This window comes from Myxine glutinosa, chromosome 1 (assembly GCF_964187855.1).
Source record: "Myxine glutinosa chromosome 1, kmMyxGlut1.1, whole genome shotgun sequence".
NCBI classification, from domain to species: Eukaryota; Metazoa; Chordata; class Myxini; order Myxiniformes; family Myxinidae; genus Myxine; species Myxine glutinosa.
Genome location: NC_136261.1, coordinates 358,544,687 through 358,568,619, shown reverse-complemented (window position 1 = coordinate 358,568,619; position 23,933 = coordinate 358,544,687). Strand labels below are relative to the sequence as shown.

At 43.3% G+C, this 23,933-nt stretch overlaps 1 protein-coding gene across 1 annotated transcript in view; it reads right to left on the bottom strand.

Moving 5' to 3' along the window:
• The window catches only part of LOC137417514 (receptor-type tyrosine-protein phosphatase gamma), a 251,412-nt gene that overhangs the window by 148,411 nt on the left and 79,068 nt on the right, over nt 1-23,933 (bottom strand). The window contains exons 5-8 of the mRNA XM_078769966.1: nt 6,130-6,278; nt 1,232-1,324; nt 1,061-1,127; nt 607-764 (exon numbers count right to left, since the gene is read on the bottom strand). Coding sequence (XP_078626092.1) covers nt 607-764; nt 1,061-1,127; nt 1,232-1,324; nt 6,130-6,278 — 467 coding nt within the window. The remainder of the gene's footprint in view (nt 1-606; nt 765-1,060; nt 1,128-1,231; nt 1,325-6,129; nt 6,279-23,933) is intronic.

Sequence of the window (23,933 nt, the reverse complement as noted above, 5' to 3'; positions counted from 1 at the left end):
CTTCCTTCATAATGTATAAAGTCGTGCCTCCTATTGGACTCCTGAACATGCCAAAATTGTCGTTCTTGGTGAGTTGTTGTGGAATTCATTCCAGTCTTCTTCTTCTTCTCTTGTGCATGCCGATCATGGTTGTAAGTTGCATAATTTGTGGGAGAGTGCATCTGCTGCTTATGGTTTTCCCTTCATATATCAAGACGACGCATTAGACTTGGACACAATTGCCTACTCTTTTCAAAATGTACCCTGGAACCTTTATTGTCCCCTGGAACCAAAGTAAATTATTGTACAGGGGACAGTGGGTTTCCTGTCCCCTCTGTAAGCCGGCATACTTATTGAGGAAACATATTGGGCCTGCGAGGTATGACGATGTATAGTCAGGCTGGGAAGTGAACCCAAAGTAGACAGCTCAAAGGTGAGTACGCAAACCTCTGAGGAAAATTTTCAGCCCTCCTGTTGTAATGAGCGATACAGCATGAGATGTTTGCATATTTCTGTAGATATACTCTCGTAAACTAAGTTGCGTCACAATTAATCGATAAAGGCCTCATTCACAAAACAACCTCAAAATCAAAATGCCTTTGTACATCTGAAACAAAACAGCCATACCTGCTGCATCGAGATGGCGACAGGCTCAGCAAACACCGTCCAGGTGACACCAGACGTGCATGGAGGCATGGTCAGTGAGCCCGAGTAGCGGAAGTAGTCCGAAAGCTTGGCCGGCAGAAGATCCAGAGGGCGGAACGGCGGCAGCAGGTTGTCCACCTCTACAAACACAGAAATCAAAAACACCTGATCAAGCATTGCATATTTTCAAACCTCACCTAGCCTTTGGTGTTCACTTAGCACCGATGCTTGCATTGCCCACTATGTTAAAACCAGGATAAAGGTGACTTAAGGAAGAAGAACCCCCAGTGGAGGGTCTGGGATTGCTGTCTCAAGTCTCAAATGACGACAGAACAACCCAGTAGATACAAACACCGTTCTACTAGGGTGAATTACTAAGGTGTTCTCCCAACGATGGCAGCATTGATCCATTCAAAAAGTATCGTGTTTGCCTCACCTGGCTGAGAGACCATCCTGATGCCTTCGATGATGGGATTGTACGCTCGATTTTTCTGTTTGGTCAGCTAAAGAGGTGAGAGAAAAGCCTTTTTTATCAGTGCATTCCAGCATTGGATTCGCCATCTCTGGTGTAGATATAATCACAACCTTCCCTCAGGTACAGCTTTACCTCAAACATAATGGAAAGAGCTGCCAGTTTAGCTCCACCTTTCACGGCAGCCTCAAAGCTGCTGAAGTCTCCACTGTGAGCATAAATCTGCATCTTCGGGAAGAGAACGAACGAAGATTAGCATTCCCAATATGGGGTTGAACCATGTGCTTATTTAATTCCTTGCTTATGACCGACGACGTATAAGAAGTCCGTGCCAAGCGCCCTTTCGGAGAACCTGCCAAATTCTACCTGGCATGTTTTTGACCAATCACAAAACCAGGTGATTCAGGCTATTTGAAACTGAACTCAAATCCATTTGGCAGATGTTATACGATTATAATGCATGGAAGCTGGAAGGTAAAATTCCCACCTGTATCCCATTGCACTCTGAGTATTCCCATTATGGAGCTTGCTGCATTATTAAGAACTCAACCCTCATGAGAATGGATACAATGAGAATGAACCTGGCCCCGTTTAAAAGGGAATTTGAAGAGTAACGTTAGTTTCGGGCAATAATTGCATTAATTTATTAATTTATTAAAGGAGGGCCTAGCTAAAGCATAACTTGTACTTTATTCAATTCAACATGTAAATTGATCACCCCTTTAAACCATTGCTGCTGCTGCTGCTGCTGCTACTAATAATACTACTACTACTACTACTACTACTACTACTACTACTACTACTACTACTACGTTAACGATTCCAATTATTCCCACCTTATTGTGGGGTGCCTTCAAAAAATGTTCTGTAGAAGTTCTACAGAACTCAATACAATTTTTGTGGAACCTAATCAATTCTATATAACTGAGGAGAGGTTGGTTGTTCCATACAATTTGTTAGACGTCTATAGTACTCTCTATAGAAATTATATAAAACTTTACGACCAAATTCTATAGAACTGTTCCATCATAGAAATTACTATAGAAATTCTGTAGAAACTATCGACTTTTACTATTGATTATATTTCCATAGAATTTTTACAGAATTTCTATAGTAATTTTCTATGGAACAGTTTCATATAACTTGGTCCTAAAGTACGATAGAATCTTATACACAGGATTTATAGAACATCTCTAGAAATTTTCTAAAGGATTTCTATGGAACATTCTTGGCAGTGGTTGAGCCTGGTATTGGCTTAGCGGTTCGGGTGGTGGCTTGGGATCCAAGGATCTTGGGTTCGAATCCCGGTTGATCGCTGAATTAACACCAGTGTGGTTGACTCAGCCTGTCATCCTTCTGAGGTCGGCAAATTGAGTACCAGCTCACTGGTAATTCCTTGTGTGTCGCAAAAGGTGACTAACAGGGTTGGCGGCAGGAAGGGCATAAAACCTTGCTTCAAAAAGGGGACCACGGTACCCAAAAAAGGCCAACCCCTGCTCTGTGGGGGGAAAATGGCCTCTAAAGGCGGTTCATTCTTGGCAGGGGTTAGCCCCGTGGTTCTTAACAGTTATATTAAAGTCAAAAGTGGCTGGTGATTATAAAATATGATTGAATTACTCAGAAAATTAGGTGGAGGTGATATAACTCATTTGGTCGCAATTCAAAATGAACAATTCGCAGTTTTCTATGTAATATTATAATGGGATTTGAGGTGACATAGAGTTGAGTAGATAATATATCCCATCATTGTAACTATAAGTTATGTTTTCTTCGTTAAAATTTCTCAGTTTTCAGAGGGGTACTGATTATATTTTAGTGGGGCGGCTTAGCCCAAATATTCAAAAGAATTGTGCATTTTGTGATACAAGCACCAAATTTGGCACACTAGTAGACTATCATATTATGAAAAGATCTGGATATTGGGCCATCTCAGATTCAGAGATTTGATTTTTGCAAGATTTGCAGATTTTGCAAGCTGAGATTGCAACGCCAGGGACGGCCGACTCCTTCCTACGAGCTGCCCACGTCACCCGCACAAGAAGAGCTCATCAAATCACTGCAGCGGCACTGCACATCCTGCAACACCGTGCGTATGAACGCCACTGTATGACATATGCTGATGATGCAGAAGACCTGCCTGAGTTCGAAGACTGGTGTCACCAGAGAGGAGAAGACATTCCCAACTTTCAGTACTGGGCAACTGTGCTGGAACTAGAGATGTTGGTACTGGTCTACGTGCGTTCTCTGCGGCAGGCTTCATTCACGACGTACCTTGATGCCCTGACGGAACTGGACCCATGGTTCCATGCCTTAGACCACACACACTATGCCAGGTGGGTCCCTGTTCACCTGAGGGACACGGTTGCACTCCCAATGAAGCACCCAGATGTAGCCAGAGAATTCAGGGCTGGCAACTTCACTGTACAGAAGACGAAGAAGGTGTTCTCTTCGATCCCAATCGAATCGAAATCTTGCAAAAATCAAATCTCTGAATCTGAGATGGCCCAATCTCCAGATCTTTTCATAATATGATAGTCTACTAGTGTACCAAATTTGGTGCTTGTATCACAAAATGCACAACAGGTCTGCTATGCTGCTACACTATTTAAGCATGTTCCTCTTAATTTTTGTCATATAATTATTTGCCCGAACTCAATTAAGATCAGTTTGTTACTTTTTTTTTTTTTTTTGCAGTATGTCGAGCAAAAAAACGAAGTGGTCGGAGGATTACGTGTGGTACGGGTTCACGTGTTTGACGGGACGGGACGGAAGTTAGCGTCCTCAATGCATGCTTTGAAATGTCAAGTTGAGCACCTCCAGCCTGGCACCAGCAAAACTACGGGAACACTTAAAAAAAACTGCACGGTGAGGGGCAGTACAAAGACGCAATGCTGGATGAATTCAAATTGAAGAGAGTCCGATTCGACGCAAGTGCTACCTTGCCCACTCATGGCTTCGTTCCAATTGACAAACCGATCCTCACCGCGTCGTATGAAGTTGTGTACCTGATCGCAAAGCAGGGCAAACCGCACACCGTTGGCGAGACACTCATCAAACCGGCCGTGTTGAAGATGGCCAACATTATGCTGGGAAAAGCTGCTGAAAACAAGTTGTCTCTCGTTCCACTCTCAAATGACACCATCAGATGCAGAATCAACGACATGAGCGACGACATCCTCGCCCAGGTAGTTGCAGATTTAGTCACGAACCCGACGAAATTCAGCCTTCAACTCGACGAGACCACCGACATTTCGAATTTGAGCCAGCTCATCTTATTTCATATTTGTGCATTATGTCAAAGGAGACGAGATCAAGAAAGACTTTCTGTTCTGCAAGCCTCTCACAACAACGACAAAGGCAGCTGACGTGAAGAAGCTTGTGGACGACTTCTTCAGAAGCAACGGCCTCTCGTGGAACATGGTGTCTGCAGTTTGCTCAGATGGAGCTCCAGCCATGCTGGGATGCAACTCCGGTTTTGGAGCGCCGGTGAAGGCCGATGCACCACACATCATCGTCATGCACTGCATCCTGCACAGACACGCGCTGGCATCAAAAACCCTGCCTCCAAAACTGGCCAATGTTCTGAAAATCGTCGTTGAAACTGTGAATTACGTGCGAAGCCGTGCTCTGAATCATCGCGTCTTCAAAGAGCTGTGCAATGAAATCGGCTCTGAATTCGAAGTCCTTCTCTCCCACTCTAACGTTCGATGGTTATCACGAGGGAAGGTGGTGAGCCGTGTTTTTTCCTTGCGTGTAGAATTAGCCCTGTTTTTGCGAGAACACCAGCATTGCCATGCAACGCACTTCCAAGAGTCAGAGTTCATCCTCGCCTTGGCGTACTTGGCTGACATCTTCGACGCACTCAATCATCTCAATTGCCAGATGCAGGGCGGTGGAGTGAATGTCATCGAATCTGAAGAAAAGCTGAGCACTTTCCGAAAGAGGTTACCGTTGTGGAGGCGGCGAACAGAGAACGACAACTTCGCGAACTTTTCGCGACTGGACGAGTGCGTGAGCGGGATGGAAGATGAGTCTGAAGTTGGAGGCACTGCTGTACCGGGGGAGCTGAAGCAAGCGATTGGCACGCACTTGGATGAGCTGGGAAAGTCATTCGACGGCTACTTCCCCGACCAAGAGCAATACCCAGCATGGGTGCGGCAGCCGTTTACTTTCGACGTTGAAACGGCAGATGTCAACGACCAATACCTCGACGACCTCATCGAACTTCAGCAGAGCCAGACTCAACAACAACTGTTCGGCACAACAACGCTCTCAACGTTTTGGTGCCGCCAAATGGAAGGGTATCCTCATATCGCTAAAATTTCCCTTGAGATCCTCACGCCATTCGTTACAACGTATCTCTGCGAGCATGCGTTTTCGAAACTGGTGGACATTAAAACAAAGAAAAGGAGCAGGCTTGCATGCGAAAATGATTTGAGGGTGGCCCTTGCCAATACAAAACCACGCATTTCCCAGATCACCTCCCGAAAAGAAGAACAGAAACCGCATTAAGATGCAATTCTTCTTAATTTTTTTTTGTCAAATTTGAGGGGTTCCGCGAGTGTTCGGTGGGTTTCGTTAGGGTTCGGCGCCTTTAAAAAGGTTAAGAACCACTGGGTTAGCCGATGATTTTATCCAAACTATTTTACACACTGGCTGAGCAGGCCTTATGGTCGATTAAAGGCAGAGGAATTTGGATTTTATTCAAGGTACCAGCAATAACTTGCCTACTCTTAGAGAAGACACAGTGGAATCTATAGCGTCCAGCAACTAATGCTGCCCAGTTAACGTTCATCCGAGGGACAGCGCACATTGATGCCTCGCCATGCCTGTGCGACACCAAGATGACAAATTGTAGCTATACCGATATTCGAACCCAGGTGAGACTGCCCAGAGGAGAGTGTGCGTACCTCGAAGCTATCCTGCATTATTATTGACTCATGTTTGAAGGGCAAAGAAAAATACAATTAAAATTCTACATCAAGGAATAGGAAATCCTTCCGGAGGAAGTGCATATCAAACAGTGTTGTTACCTCAAGTGGGAAGCCCCGGTGGTCGATCCAGTGTTCGGAGCCGCCTGTGGCGTTACACTCACCCCAGTGAAAGGTCATCCAGGAGGCACGGTACTGTTCATGCAACCCTCCATCGCTGAGGAAATAGTCCCCAGAGAGGTGTACATTTACTGAAGCACAAAAAGCAAACATGGATTAAATATGAGGAATTAAATTCATTTTATGTTATTTGCATCAAGAAAAATCAACCAATGCGAGGAAATTGAATTTCAGACATAAAGACCTTGATCAGAAATAATGAGATTTCAAAAAACAAATTAATTTTGAAATTGAATTTCAATGCAACTTTATGTTGTGACTGACAAATTCCACAATAGTCGATTAAAAACACTCAAACATGGGCGTTATACACACACACACACACACATATATATATATATAACTGTGAGAGATAGTAGAAACTCCACAGCACGAGCAGGGCATCTCATTTGCATTAAATAAATAATCGGGAGATGAAATCAGACGCGGACGTAGCTTCAAGACGTCGATCTTAATTTTCGACAAGCTTTCGACCAACAAAGGTCTTCTTCTTAGTCGTCCCCAAGTTCAACCGAAGTTGTTCTTGAAGTCCCAAGTTCACACCCTTCCGTTGAACTTGGGGACGACTAAAAAGAAGACCTTTGTTGGTCGAAAGCTTGTCGAAAATTAAAGATCGACGTCCTGAAGCTACGTCCGCGTCTGATTTCATCTCCCGATTATATACATACATATATATATATATATATATATATATATATATATATATGTATGTATATATATATATATATATATATATATATATATATATATATATATATATATACAGTCACGTGAAAAAGTAAGTACACCCCATGTAAAGTTTTGACTTTTTCAACATATTGCAACATACAGCTATTTGATCTTCATTTCAACAATATCGATAGATAAAGGTGATATAATATAACAAATATCATGAAACATTTACATTTTGTAGTCCATTGTATAATTCAAATAAACATAAATGCAAATTTCGCATGTGGAAAAAGTAAGTACACCCTTGGCTCTAATAGGTGGTATTGCCCCCTTTGGCAGAAACAACCTCAAGTCGGCGTTTCTTATAACTGTCTACCAGTCTCTGACATCGACTGGGAGAAATTTTTGCCCACTCCTCCATGCAGAAATCTTTCAGCTGTGCGATGTTTGAGGGGTTTCTTGCATGCACAGATCATTTCAAATTCCCCCACAACATCTCGATGGGATTTAGATCCGGGCTTTGACTTGACCATTCCAGAACCCACCATTTCTTTCTTTTCAGCCATTCCTTGGTGGATTTACTGGTATGTTTAGGGTCATTGTCATGTTGCAAGGTCCACCTTCGGTTGAGCTTCAACTTTCTGACAGATGGCCTCACATTATGCTCAAGCACCCTCTGGTACAATGAATAATTCATAGTGGATTCTATGATGGTGAGCTGCCCAGGCACTGATGCAGCAACGCTGCCCCAAACCATAATATTTCCACCACCATGCTTTACAGTTGGTATCAGGTTCTTGTGGTCAAATGCTGTCTTTGGTTTTCGCCAAACATGTCTTCTGGTACTGTGAACAAATAGCTCTACCTTTGACTCATCTGTCCAGAGCACATTGTTCCAGAAGTGCTGGTCTTTGCCTCAGTGTTCATTGGCAAACTTTAGTCTTGCCCTGATGTTCTTTCTGGACAGCAAAGGTTTCCTCCTGGCACACCTCCCATGTAGATCAAATTTGTGCAGCCTCTTTCTAATGGTAGACTCGTGCACTTTGACATCAACAGTGGCAAGAGCTACCTGTAGGTCCCGTGATGACATTCTGGGGTTCTTCAAGACTTCTTTTAGCATCTTGCGGTCTGCTCTCGGGCTGAACTTGCTGGGGCAGCCTGGCCTGAACAAGTTGGCAGTTGTTTGGAATCTTCTCCACTTGTAGATGATCTTCCGGACAGTCGAATGATTGATTTCAAATTATTTGGAGATCTTTTTAAATCCATTCCCAGACTTGTACGCATCTATAACCTTCTTTCTGAAGGTCTCAGAGAGCTCTTTTGATCTAGGCATGGTGACGCCGCACACTTCAACAACAAAGAGCAAACCTAACTAAATGTCTGAGGTTTAAATCAGACAGGTTCCTCCAAGATCCTCTCTAACGATGTTCTAATCATTTGCACCTGAGCTGGTACACCTGATTCTAATTTTAGGTATTTGAAGTAGTGATAAATGTAGGGGTGTACTTACTTTTTCCACATGCGAAATTTGCATTTATGTTTATTTAAATTGTACAATGGACTACAAAATGTGAATGTTTCATGATATTTGTTATATTATATCACCTTTATCTATCAATATTGTTGAAATGAAGATCAAATCGCTGTATGTTGAAATATGTTGAAAAAGTCAAAACTTTACATGGGGTGTACTTACTTTTTCACGTGACGGTATACACACACACACACACACACACACACACACACACACACACACACACACACACACACACACACACACACACACACACACACACACACACACACACACACACACACACACACACACATACAGTTACGAATTTGGTAGAGCAATATGTAGAGCAGAGTAGATCTGAGTAGGTAACATGCTTTGAGATGTCGCGATAAGGAACACTTCCTGTAATGTGTCATGTGTAGGCGTTTGTCGGGTTAAGATGTATGATTGTGAATCTACCAGGAGATTCGTGTGTTCGTCAGTGCAGGGAAGAATGAGTAGAGCCGTTGTATGTCTCACCTGGTAGTCAAACTTTTGTCCATTTTGGCATTGCACACCAATTAAACATTAGTTAGGACCTTTAGTACAACACTAAATGACGCCTTCTCCCCTGACATGACTTAGGAAGAAATCAGGCTAGAACACCGCCACAATTGGCCGCCACCATTTACACCTCCGAGAGGCCTACCCCCCTCGCATAGCACGTGCTATAACACAAGGACCACGGAGTAGGGGACGAGAGTTGGAGTGACGCAGTGGGCGTGCACAGGGGCGAGTCGATGGAGGCTCTGATTGGCAGAGCAGTGCGACAATGCTGACGTCATCGGCCAGAGATATTAACGAGGGCCGGATGCCATTTTCGGGAGATGAGATCAGAGCCCCGACCTGAGTTGGACCAGAGCAGGAGGAGTGAGGGAGTCGAGTTCCATTCCTGAGTCGAGTTGAGCAGTTTGGATTCCTGGCAGTGCAGTGCAGAGCCCGAGTCCGTTTTGAGCAGTTGGCTTTGAGACGGGGCAGGACTTTGGTCCGAGTCGACCTCGTGTGGAGCCGCCAGCCTGCGTGGGACGCGTGGCGCTTGGAGTGAGGCCTTGTGGGACTTGGAGCGAGGGACCTCGTGGTGTGCGATCGGGTCAGAAGGAGTGGTGTTGGACGGCAGCCACCAAGACGACAAAGACAAGATAAGCCCGAGCTCCGCGTACATTTTGACATCAAAGACGTGTTTCTTTCGTATTTCATCTCCCTCGTCTCGTCTCTGATATCTGTTGTGTGGGGACGTCCCGATTAGGATATTTGTTACCGGCACGTGCTTTTTCCTGTCCTTGCCTTTTTCCTTCAATAAACCCTTGCATTACTTTTCCTGAATGCAGTTTACCGGGTGATTGATTTGATAGTTAAGGCTGTGGGGACTTGCGCTGCTTCCCTCCATTCCGTGCGCTTAGGTGTGTTAGATTTTGGAATCCGCCATTGAGCTTCCGCCTCGGAGTTAAAGCCATCATGATTGGCATCCGCGATCGCCTGATATAAATTCCGGCGGTTGCGCGACCATACTGTTCATGCAAACATCTTGAATCACTGGATAAAATCTTCCATTGATGCAAAATGAGTTCCTTTCATTGGAGTGGTGGACGTTTTTGAGATCGGACCAACATTCTCACCCTTTCAACATTTTCATCTGTTTTGGCAATTGATGGGTGTCCCGACTGTGTGTCATCACTCATCATTCAAGTCCAATCTCCCTTCTGCAAACCTCTTGGCTCACTCAAACACACGTGATCTTGACATTGCATTGCGTCTTCCAGTGCACCAGCTTCAACTTGTCAAAAATGTCCGTGCCGCTTTCGTTTAGTTTTGCCAAAAACTCGATGATTCTCTGTTTGATACATTTGTCGTTCATTTTCAGAACACGATTGCAACACTTATAATTGGAATAAAACTCTGGTATGGCTACAAAACACAACTGATCGATACAACAGCTAAGACAGTACTGAAAGGAAGATTACGACGCACATCCAATTATGAAACCCAATTGCCAATGCTGCCACCTATCGAGAAACACATCAGTCCTGGAACTTTATTGTCAGACCTTGAATATCATGCTTGTGAGATAAGGATTGTTACTTAAAATGGCTCACAAAAGTTCTAAAGGAAGCTGAAAATACTTCAAAAGGTACCTGATAGTAAGGGTGTGCCTCTGCACAATGAAGGAGTCAGATAATTTTCTCAGCACCAGAGAGGTGTACAAATGGATGTCTCTAGAATTTTTTTATTAGCCTAATTTCCTATAGCCATGACCAAACACAGGGCTGCTATGGTAAAATCTTACAGCTGCCTGTACTGCAGACCCATGATGATGTGGTCAAGAGACTGCAGCACATGACCCAAATATGAGGTCTGATCAAAAGGTTCCAGGATAAAATTTATTGTAGGAAAATGAAGTACACTATAGGGATATTGAGCAAGTGGTATCGTGGATAACATTTGTTGACTTCAAACCTCTGGCAGGAAGCCACAATCTTGACACATTCTTGAGTTAAACGCTGTTTTGTGTAGTTAAATGAAAGCGCGCAAGAACGCACGCACGCACGCATAAACTTGTTAACATTCATGTCATTTCGAATGTCCCGCATTGATGAGTGATCTTGCGCATCCTCACAAACAATTAACTGCTGTTACTCAAGCAAACATTAAGCATGTTGAACAACTCATTTAAGAGCATTGCCAGATTAATATACATATAATTGCAGAATAAATATATGTCAGTGTTGGAAGTGTCAAAACAATCATCGATTCTCACTTGAAAATTGATTGAAAGTTGTGGACCAACATTTATTTCTTTGGAAAATTAACACAGCACCTTAATAGTGCCATTTTAAGCAATGACGTGGGACAAGAAATATCCGCCTTGTGTTGCAGTGTGCTCATTGGTTGAGCTTATTCTGTATCGTGTTAAGCAGTTCTACTTTTCGCACAATAAAAGTATTTGTTTTCAAGACTAGTTTTATTAGTGAGCATATACAGCTAAGAAATCAGTATGTCTTAAGACATGTTTTGCCATGTAAACAATATAAATAAAGATAGCTGATAGAGTATGATGACCACTTCTTTTTGCGTCTTCAGATGCATAGGGCTGCCGAAGCAGGTTCTTGGCTATTGGGCACAATCCTGGATGGGTCACCATTTCGACGCAGGAATCAAGTGCAGTATGACAGAATATTTAAAATTTCAGACACATCATATGTTGTGATTCAGACAAGTACGATGAATCCCTCAATTGCCTGATGGACAAACACGTCTGAAAGTTAATGTCTATAATTTATGGTGAAAGAAACAAAACAAAAAAAACACGCATGACCACGCGCACACACACACACACACACACACACACACACACACACACACACACACACACACACACACACACACACACACACACACACACACTTTTGTTAGCGAGAGGCTCTGGGTTTTAGCCCTGTGTACATTAGGCCTGCGCCAGAATTTATACCCATTTATTGTCCCCCGTCGCACCGCGGAGCGAAAGGGGGACTATGGTTTTACCCTCCGTCCGTGTGTGCGTCCGTGCATGCTTCCGTCCGTCCGTGCATGCGTACCCTTGAGCGGAATATCTTGAAAAATAAATGAACTACTAACTTCTAATCCGGTGTGTGGGTGTATCTAGGCATAAGGAAGAACGCTATTGAAAATTGGGTCGCCACGTCAAAATCCAAGATGGCCGCCACCATATATGTCTGAACCTTGTGAGCGAAATATCTTGAAAAATAAACGAACTACTACCTTCCAATCTGGTGTGTGGGTGTATCTACACATAAGGAAGAAGGCTATTGAAAATTGGCTCGCCACGTCAAAATCCAAGATGGCCGCCGCCATGTATTTCTGAACCATGTATGCCATGTACGCCATGTATGTTCTCTCTGACTCGCTGGAAAATCCTCTCTATCTCTTTGCTAATGACTCCACTCTCTACCGCTCCATTCCTCTTCCCTCAGATCGGCAGTCTGCAGCCTCCTCACTCTCTGAAGACCTGGACAAAATCACAGACTGGGCAAACAAGTGGAACATGTCTTTCAATCCTGACAAATCTCACACTCTTACAATGTCTCTCCGAAAAGACCGACTGGACAACCCTCCCATCTGCTTTCTCAACAATCCTCTCCAAGAAGTTCTGTCGCTCAAGCTTTTGGGTCTCACTATCTGCCATGATCTTTCTTGGGAAAACCACATTTCCAAGCTGGCCTCCAAAGCTAGTCGCCGACTGGGCATCCTCCGTCGTGCGGTCTTTCCTTGGCACACCTGAGCTCCTCACCACATACAAGGCTTTCACCTGCAGCTCAATGGAATACTGTTCTCCCCTATGGGCCGGTGCTCCTGCCTCACACCTAGCTCGACTTCACGCTGTTGAAACCAAAGGTTTCAGAATCATTGGAAGCTCCCGCGATGAAGCTATCTCCGAGGGCCTTTCACTCACTTACCGCAAGCAGGTAGGTGGTATTTCTGTCTTCTACCGACTCCTCTCCGGCCTTGCTCCCCCAGCTCTCTCTGTGCTTTGTCCCCCAAATATTCCTACAGGTCGCACAAGATCTGCCAGCAACCCTCTGATGGTTAAAATGCCGAAATCTTGGCTCTCTGCTCACCTTCACTCTTTCATTCCTCTTTTCTCCCGCCTCTGGAACAAACTCCCTCACTCCCTTCAATCCCACTCCTCCCTCCAGGTCTTTAAAACAGCTGTTCACCACCATCTCTTAACTTCCCCCATCCAAAACCTTGATCTTTTATACCCCCGCTAATTCACCCCAGATCCACTTTGTTTGAAATTCCAACTTCTATCCTGGAAGTCCTTGCAGTGTCCATATGTTTTATACCTCTCCCACCCCCCCCACCCCATTCCCATGCCTCCCCCCCCAACCCCCCACCCCAAAGCCCTCTCCCTCCCACAGTTCTCTCGATGTCCCTGCTCTCAAATGTTGTGTTTGTTTCCTTCCCCCTCTCTCCCCATCTTGTCTGCCGCTCCCCATGTTATATGTTTTATGTGTCGGTTTGTCTTTGTGTGATTAATGTTCGGTCTTTCACGAGCCTCGATCTTGTATACCAAAAAAAAACAACCAAAAAAAAAAAAACAACCTTGTGAGCGGAATATCTTGAACAATAAGCGAAGTACCAGGTTCTAATCTGGTGTGTGGGTGTATCTAGGCATAAGGAAGAACGCCATTGAAAATTGGGTCGCCACGTCAAAATCCAAGATGGCCGCCACCATATATGTCTGAAACTTGTGAGTGGAATATCTTGAAAAATAAACGAACTACTAACTTCTCATCTGGTGTGTGGGTGTGTCTCCAACCCACTCGCAAATATTATCGATTCTTCCATGTGTTCTGCGTCTTCCACTTTGTCAACTCACATCACTTCACCGACGGGGGACCTAGGCGTAACGCTTGTTAAATCTCTAAGGCAAAGTAAAATAGATTATTTTCGTTTCTTGATCGGGCTTTAAAAAAAAAAGAAAAAAAAAGAAAGAGGGGTGCCTTACTATTTGAGATGTTCTAGATTTTTGATATTTTTCCCAATATGGCCACCACATGGTGAAGACTAGCACTGCCACAAACACACATCCAATATACAATTAAAAACGACGTTGGTCATATACCTGATATGTCAACATCTACTGCAGCAGGGGCACTGTGTGCTGTACTGTGTGATTGTACGTATTTAACCGGTACTAGATATATGCGGACTTGCACGACTGAGCAGTGTGGTAGTTGTCGTCGATGGGCGATCCTCGCTCAAACTCCCTATTTGCAAATTCGTTGAAAATATCCCTCCGTCTGGGTTCTATAGAACGGCGTACGAGCATATCATGACTTCAAAAACATTCTGCCAGCCTTCCGGATGCACACACATATGAAGACCATTTTAAGAACTAGGTCTACTGTACTTTGTCAGTAGCTCAATTAAAGCTACCGAGAAAGTTCGTTCTTGTGATTGTTAATGCGCATGCGTGAGAGGCGTGAGCAAGTATACTTAGATGACATCGATTTTGTCTGAGTGCTAGGCCCATAGGGCCTGCGAAATAATGTTTTTGTTGTTGGGTTTTTTTTTTTTTCAAGATCTGGAGAGAAAATAGTAAATATCAAAAAAAGGAGGTGACCATCAAATAGGAAGTGGGCAGGGACAAGAAACTAATAATTTATTTTACTTGGCCCAACTACAAATGTCGATATGTTTGTCTGTGTGTTACATATACATACACTCCCACACCTCTGGACGGACTTGAACCAAATTTGTCACAGATGTGAAAGGTTGAACCGGCCAGGTTTTAGTGGGGCTAGAGACTCCTTAGGCCAACGGTAAAATTATGAGGGTATACTTCATCCATGTTGCTGTTTGTTCGAATAGCGCCACCTTTGGTGAAGTTGAGCGCTACAGGATTTTTTTTTTGGATACCAAGTAGAGGCTCGTGTAAGAACTAACACATAGAACATACAATAAAGGGAGTGGGAGACAAGAGGGGGATGAGAGTGGGAAGCACAGCAACAGTAGAGAACAGGGACATCGGGAAATCTGTGGAAGGGAGAGGGCTGGGGTGGGGTACACAGGACAAACAAGATGGACACCACAAGGACTTTCAGGAAAGAAAACAAGGAATTTGGAGGAGGTAGATTTGGGGATAGAAAAGATCAAGGTTTTTGATGGGAGAAGATAAGAGATGGTGGTGGACAGCTGTTTTGAAGACCTGGAGGGAGGAGTGGGATTGAAGAGAGCGTGGGAGTTTATTCCAGAGGCAGGAAAAAAGAGGAATGAAAGAATGATTTTTGAATCAGGATGGATTGAATTTTCCCAGACAACTGCCTGACTGTCATATTTTGTGGTTATTCTTGCCACCACCATGGCAAGCTTTTCCCATCCCTGGGGACGGGTACTTTTTATAGTTATATCCATATATATTTACATGCAGCATAAGAACATTAGAACATAATGGACAAATAAACATATTTAATAGGAATTTAACTGGTGATGACCAACAATTTAAATGGGTTATTAAAATCTGATGGTGATCTTTTTCGCATTACTTCACTGCGTTTCTCTTGAGTTATCATTGTTTGGTAGCCATCTAAACACAAAGAGGGATTGGAGGTAGGTAATATGGGAGAAAGGGAGGGTATATAGGGTCGTGAGGCAAAAGCTAAGAAGAAGGGGTAGGTATTGAATGAAAGGAGAAGTGTTGAAAATTTAAACCATCTTGGCATTTGCGATACGTACATGGCCTTTCCTAATCTCCCAGTTAGCCAATTGCACTGCTAGTTTTATCACCTGCACTCTCCCTGCCATTAGGCCTTAGTTACACAGGGATGCTTCCATTGCCATTTCTGAGAGTGCCTTTGCACGTTCTGTTGTCCTGTCTGCTTTCATGGAAAGGTTTGCTTTCAGCCGGTAGATCAATCAGAATAAACTTCACAACAGGCCCCTGTGACCTGGGCCTTTGTGACCAAGGGCTTCCATGACCTGTAACACGACTTGTGTACGACATAGGAGAGTGGCCTTTCTTTGGTCCAATCGAAAGTAAAGCGGACGTTCCGTGAGTGTTTGACAAGAGAGATTAAACAACACCGAGGAGGTGCAAGGAGTAAAGGTGAACATCCTGCGATACTACATAGACAATTTAAACATCAAGCTCAATCTACAGTGCTTTCAGAAAGTATTCACACCCCTTGACTTTTTTCACATTTTGTTGTTGCAGCCTGAATTTAAAATGGATTAAATGGAGATTTTCTTTGTCACTTGTATACACAAAATACCACATAATGACAAAGTAGAATTTTTTTTAGAATTTCATACAAAATAATTTAAAATAAAATAAAGAAATATCTAATTTACATAAGTATTCAACCCTGACATCATAGAAGTGCCTTTGGCAGTGATTACAGATTCGAGTCTTCTTGGGTTTGTCTGTATCAGCTTTGCACATCTGGATTTGGGGAGTTTCTCCCATTCTTCCTTGCAGATTTGCTCAAGCTCTGTCAAGTTGGATGGGGAGCGTCGGTGAACAGCAATCGTCAGGTCTTTCCACAGATTCTCAACGGGATTCAAGTCTGATCTTTGGCTGGGCCACTCAAGGACTTTCACGTTCTTGTTCGGAAGCAATTCTCGTGTTGCTTTGGCTGTATGCTTGGGTCATTGTCCTGTTAGAATGTAAATCTTCGCCACAGTCTAAGGTGTTTTGCACTCTGAAGCAGGTTCTCCTCAAGGATTTGCCTGTATTTGGCTCCATTCATTACAAGTCTCCCAGACCTTGCCACTGAAAAGCATCCCCATAACATGATGCTGCCACCACCATGCTTCACGATAGGGATGGTGTTAGATAGGTAATGAGCTGTGCTTGGTATCTGCCAGATGTAGCGCTTTGCATTCAGGCCACAGAGTTAAATTTTCGTTTCTTTAGACAACAGAATCTTTTGCCTCATTCTCTCAGTCTTTCACATGCTTTTTTGCAAACTCCAAGCGTGCTGTCATGTGGCTTTTTCTCATGAGTGGCCTCCGTCTGGCCACTACTCTCCCACAAAGCTTAGATTTGTGAAGTGCTACAGAGACTTACATTTGTCCTTCAGGCAGGTTCTCCCATCTCAGCCAAAGAACTCTGTAGTTCTGTCAGAGTGGTTATTGGGTTTTTGGTCACCTCCCTGACAAAGGTCCTTCTTGTCTGGTTTTTCAGTTTGGTCGGACAGCCAGCGAGGCTGGGTCGTTCCATTTTTTAATGAAGGAGCTCACTGTGCTCTTGGGAACTTTCAACACTCAATAAATTGTTTTATACCCTTCTCCAGATCTATGCCTCCTCAAAATTATATCTAGGAGTTCTCCGGACAGTTTCTTCGACTTCTTGGTCGAGTTTCTGCTCTGACACGCACTGTCAACTGTGGGACGTTATATAGAAAGGTGGTTTTTCTAAATCATGTTCAATCCATTTAATTGGCCACAGTTGGACTCTAATCAAGTTGTAGAGACATTCAAGGATGATCAAAGGAAATTGGATGCACCTCAGCTCAATTTGGAATGCCGTAGCAAAGGGGTTGAATACTTATTGACTCGAGACATTTCAGCTTTTCATTTTTAATTATTTTGTAAAAAAATTATATATAAAAAAACTGACATTATCGGGTATTTTGTGTCGTTCGGTGACAAAAAGAAAACATCTCAATGTAAGCTATTTTGAATTCAGGCTGCAAAAACAAAATGTGAAAATAGTCAAGGGGGTGAATACTTTCTGAAGGCACCATATGGATTCCAATCAGTGCGAGTGCAAAACCTCTCTTAAAATTATCGATGAATTTTTTCAGAAATATTAAATGCATTTTATCCATAGATGTTAAATTAATTTTCAGAAATATTACATTGATTACTAAGATCATGGAAGAGTGTAGTAGGAGGTTGAGAGGCAATGTACTGACAGCGTGGCCACAGTTTGAGGCAACAAGCAAGGGAACGAATGAGCATGAAAAGACAAGAAGAATGGAGTGGAGGAAACAGGGTATCTGAAAGGAAGAGGGTTGGTTGGGTTAGGTAGGATTCATCAGGATAGAAAATAACATGGGTAGGTATGTGAGATGATTTAATATGGTGCTGCACCACCTGCTTGGAGTCCTGGAGGGAAGAATGGGAGTGAACCGTTTCCGCAAAGCCTTTCCACAAATGGGAGAAAAGAGGAAAAAAAGGAGCGCAGGTTTGGAGAAAGCCTGGATTTAGGGAGTTTACCCAGGAAGGGTTTTTACAAGGAAATGCAAGGAACCTGGACACAGCAGGAGGCCATGTGCTCCATCCTTCCTGCACTTTATCAAAACCATATTGATTAAATCTACTGGTTTAACAAACACAGAGAGCACATTCACTTTTGAATGGGATCTGTTTACAGACATCACAATTACTGCACGTGAACACAATCTGCAATGGAAGAGGTTACTGGAAGAATGCAAGTCCTCGATGAGCTGGTTAGGGTCGGAGGACTGAAGGAGCAGAGTGGGCAAGATCAGAGAAGAGGCGGTAAAATAATAATGCGGCATATGAAGGAAGTTGGCGAAGGGAGGCGAGGGAAATCCTGCCATATTTATTTGCCAAAATAAAGGTTCAAGAATGAATGCCATTCTTACAAGAGCAAATTTTTCATTCTATTGTTCAGTTACTTAAAGCCCGAGGCATATTCACATAATTTATTATCATTCCTGCTGGAAGCTGGTACAAGTTCATGAACTTTAAGAGACGCCATTGTCGCATGTGCTGTGACGGATAGCATTCACATGAGCATCGACATGAATGATAAATTGGTGGAATAATTCAGAGTTCTGCAATCTGCAGCCATGCAAAGGACAATTTTTTTTCATGGAAATCACACCAAACAGGCATAAAGCCACCCAAGGTAACCCCTTACCTTGGGCGGCTTTATGCCTGTTTGGTGTGATTGCCATGAAAAAAAATTGTTAATTTATAATATTAATTCAATTAATCAATCAATTACTCAATCAATTAATTAATTAATTAATTAATTAATTAATTGATTAATTAATTAATTAATCAATTAATCAATTAATCAATCAATTAATTAATCAATTAAGTCAATTTATAATTAATTGTTAAATTGTAACAAAGGGAAGGATAGAAAAAGATAAGGATAAAGCAAAACTAAATCTATATTATAAAACAGGAGTACTACTCCCTCAGTTTTGGGGCTAACCCCACCAAACCTCCTGTGGAACGTTTTGGGGTCCCAGCAGATGTTGTAAGGTAGGTAGGAGGTTTCAAAAATTCCTCAATAAAATTATGATTTTGAAATCGACTCGATACCGAGCTGCTCCTGAATCCGGACGTAAACAGATGACGACAATGGGCTGCTTTGATAATATCTCAATGCAATCGTGATTTAACACAGTATTTTGTTATCGTATGATTGGACTGATGCTGCTTGGAATTAAAATGGAGATATTGAGTTTAAATATAAATGAGGAAATGACGTGGGGTTTATACTTCTTAACCATGACATTCACGGATTCGCCATATGCAGATTCGCCATTGACTGGGAATAGAACCATTCAGACGCGTACGTTTTTTTTTACTCAAGTGCTTCACGAACCGGCTGTCCATGTCTGACGTTCGACTGAAGGTGGCACAGGTATGTGGAATTTATTGGTTCATCGTTTCCCATTCGCAGTTTTTTTATCCAAGTCATTCACGAACCGACTGTCCAGGTCTGACGTTCGACTGAAGGTGGCACAATAATGTGAAATTTATTGGTTCATCGTTTCCCATTCGCAGTTTTTTCATCCAAGTCATTCACGAACCGACTGTCCAGGTCTGACGTTCGACTGAAGGTGGCACAAGAATGTGAAATTTATTGGTTCATCGTTTCCCATTCGCAGTTTTTTCATCCAAGTCATTCACGATCTGGCTGTCCAGGTCTGACGTTCGACTGAAGGTGGCACAAGAATTGTGGAATTTATTGTTTCCATGGTTTAGCATTCACCATTTCCACATTGGTTGGCAGTTTCTGCCTTCGCATCCGTGCATAGCACGGGTACCTCGGTAGTAAAAAATACATAAAGACAAAATAACCAGGAAACATCCAAGACACGGGAAGTAGCAGAAGTCAGGTAAATGTGATTCAACCTAAAAGATGTAGGAAGTAGGAATTAACATTCCTCTTGAAGCTGAGTAGATGAAGGCTAATGGGAAGTTCGTTGCAGGTAGTGAATTCCAGAGCGAGACAGAATGCGAGATAAAACTATCTGCATGGCCTTTCGTTCTGCACTTTGTATCAGCTATAGTGTACGGGTGTGCGGAGATGGCAAACCGAGTCTTGTGTCCAAACACTCATATGGGAGGAACAAAGTTAGAAAGCCCAACAGATCATTTGCCATGAAAATATCTGTAGAACAAACCAAGAGTGGCAATCGACCTACGGTGAGAGAGCGGTTGAAGAGCTGACCCCATCTCTGCACCAACCAGGTTGACTATGCGTTTCTGGGGCCTATCAAGTAAAGATAAGTGGCAGGTGGTGGCTGAATGAAGTCTTGCAGGTGAAGGCAAGTGTTGATCTGTGTTGGCAGACAGGTCGAACAATGGATGAAATGCACAGGACATTGATGGAGGTATTCTAACCGCTGTTGGAAACAGGGCGAAGATGACTTTTCAGATGTTAACCCTTCATCGCAGCAAAAAAAAAAAAGAGTGAAGGGATATGGGCGAGGGTTAATATAGGCTGGGGATGAGTCAGAGCGGGGTCAAGGGTTTATCTTAGCAAAAGAGGGGTTAACACAGAAACATCACCTTCTCCTTGCTTGCTGCAATGTTTAGCGTACCTCAATCAAACATTCTGTTGATTTCATCCATTAGTCACCAAAACCAGTTGAAAATAAACCCCATTCACATTTAAGCAGAAACACTTTTTGTGTCATTCTGACTCTTTTTATTATGGTTGCTCAGGAGGCATGATCTGTCATGTCCAGAGGTCTGGGAGGTCTTCTGATAGACCAATCAGCCTTGTGAATAATAACACACATTTACGAACATAATAACTATTTAAATATATAACCTGGTACAAAAAGGGAAACGAAAAGCTTTTGATGTTTGACAGAGAAGACGATTATTGTAAGAACCGTTTCATAAAAAATATACACTGCGTGCAGAGCGACAATCACAGTCAATCCTGCATGTTCACACTTGTGCGTCCACGCGTACCCGCCAAGAGCGCTCCACCACGCACGCCAGGGGCACCGCGGAACACACAAATCAGGTTGCTCCTAGGAGACACTGCTGCCAACGCACCTGCACCGACTTGCTGCTTTCAGCCATTCCCATGACCGAGCCTTGCGAGGTGATGGTGCAGGGCCAAAACAAAACAAGACGCAAAAAAAAAAAAACCACAACCCAGTGGGAGCATTCCACCAAGGTTACGATACCCGAGGTTCATGATGACAGAGATTGTGAATCAAAGAAAGAAGAATCAATGGGAAGTCGAGCACTCCCTCCAACTCTGGCTCTACCATCATTCACCAAACTTCCTTTGCCATACATACATACCCCTTCGGACAACGAGTCATGCCCCGGCCTGCCGTCTCTTTCACACTTAGGACCCGAAATACTTCCACTCAAAGAAAAAACTGCTTTGAGTGTGAAATCAGAAAAAACACAAAATGCTATCAAAAGTGCCGGGACACGGCAAGTAAAGCAGGAAGGAATTGGGATACTAAAGGATTTACGGTATATCATGACTCAACAATACAATACAATTCTCAGATATTAATCCACTAGTACACCCGCAGACTCCGGGAGGGGCAGGAAGGGTCATTCCTCTTTGGGGTATATAGATTACAGTCGATCTATGGACGGATTTCAAGAACATTGGGTGTGTGTTCATTTACCAAGTTTCTTGTGGAGAGATTGCCAAGTGGTTTAAGCATTCGAGCAAGCACTCTCCATTCAAAACCGTTAAGGAACGGCTGGCTTGGCAAGCGCTAGCTAGCTGCTTGGTAAAGAAGCACAACCCGAGCTTCTCCCTTTCAGTTTCGTATGAAACAGCAGGAGCGAGTTTCAAAAGTTCGCTACGAAAAATGTCACGGTAATGGCAGAAAGGGCCATGTTATTAGTCCCCTACCAGTGTACACCGGAGGGGACTTTCGGTTTGCACGCCGTCCCTCCGTCCGTCAGTCCGTCAGTCCGTCACGCAAAGAACAGTTTTCCGGACTTTTTTTCGAAACGCTTAACGCTAATGATTTCAAACTTGGCACATGGTTTCCTCATGATAAGTTACAGATCGAGTTCGAACTTCACGACGTTTCGATCATTTTTGACAAAGCTATGGCACTTTGAACTTTGGGAATTCTGATAATTCTGATGATCCTTAACTCAGTGCCATTTTAAGTTTTAATTTCCTTTAAAAAAACCAATTTCTCTGCAATAATTGGACCGATTGAGATCAAATTTTCACCATAGGAGGGACTCTGTCTGTAGAATATTTTAATGGTAATTATGACGTCACAGGTCACGTGGTTCGGCCGCCATATTGTTTTTCGTGAAAACACGAAAACCCCTTTTTCTCTACAACGGCTGAACAGATTGAGGCCAAACTTTGCAGGCAGAATCGCATACCCATAACCACCTTTAGAGGCCATTTTCCCCTGCAAAGAGGGGGTTGGCCTTTTTCGGGCACCGTGGTTGTTGTTGATTTTGTTGGTCCCCTTTTTGAAGCAATGTTTTACGGCCGGATGCCCTTCCTGCCGCCAACCCTTTTTGTCGCCTTTTTACGACAAACAGGGAATTACCAGTGAACTGGTACTCAATTAGCCGACCTCGGAAGGATGACAGGCTGAGTCAACCCCCCTGGCGTTAATTCAGCGATCGACCGGGATTCGAATCCAGGATCCTAGGATCCTAAGCTGGCACCCTAGCCGCTAGCCCAACACCAGGGTACCCATGACGCATAACTATGACGAACAAAAAAGTCAGCAAGCATGACGCCATGCGTCACATGGTTTCAGAGTTATGACGTTTTTAAGCATGCACCTTTAAAACCGAGGTCATCCATCATTTTTGATCCAATCGAGGGGAAACTTCACACATCTGTTCAGCATGTCAGTCTAGTAGAATGTCCTTTTGGAATTTGCGATAGGGCACGTGGTTTGGCAGATACCGTTAATTAAACGAAAATATTTTTTTAAATGGATATCTCTTGTTTATTCTCGAGTTCTCCTCAAGCCGCACCGCGCGCCCTCAGCCTCGTCTGCGAACGTCAACAGCGCGTGCCTTCCCGAGGGGCAGAGCCAAGCCGAGCAACATATATACAGACTTGGCATTTAATATGGAATATTTTTTTTGTGGGGGTGAACTTACTTTTCAAGATGACTTAGAACCAAAAGTTCATTGGAATTATGTTGAAATTATTCTAGATTTTGTTAATGTGACCTTTAAAAGAAACAAAAACCACATTTGACATTTCGAAGCAAATAAATTGATCCTTGAAAGTGATGTAAACTGACATCAAACTCAATTCACGGACAGTACTGTGTTAAACTTCTGTACGTTTTCCAGAAGTATCTCTTTATTTTGCACATTAGCCAAAAAGAATTTCAACAAAAACAAAAGCTAAATTATGACTGGGATTACGGACAGTAAAATTACAGTTCAGTACTTCGTGTAACCCCCACGAGCATTCAGGAGAGCACGTACACGTCGAGGCATGCTGTTCACGAGATTTGCCAAGGTTTGGACAGGAATCGCTTGCCATTCAGTTACAATAGCCTGCTGCAATTCACGCACAGAGGTCGGCTGCTGGTCCAAGTTGTCGATTTGACACGTTAATTCTGCCCACAAGTTCTCTATCGGATTCATATCCGGGGACATGTCAGGCCACTCCATATGCTCTACACCACGGTCAGCAAGAAAGTGTTGGATCATGCGAGCACGATGAGGCTGTGCATTGTCATCTTGGAAGACAAAGTTTCCTCGAAAGGCTGCACGAGCAAATGGAAGCAATGTTTCTTCC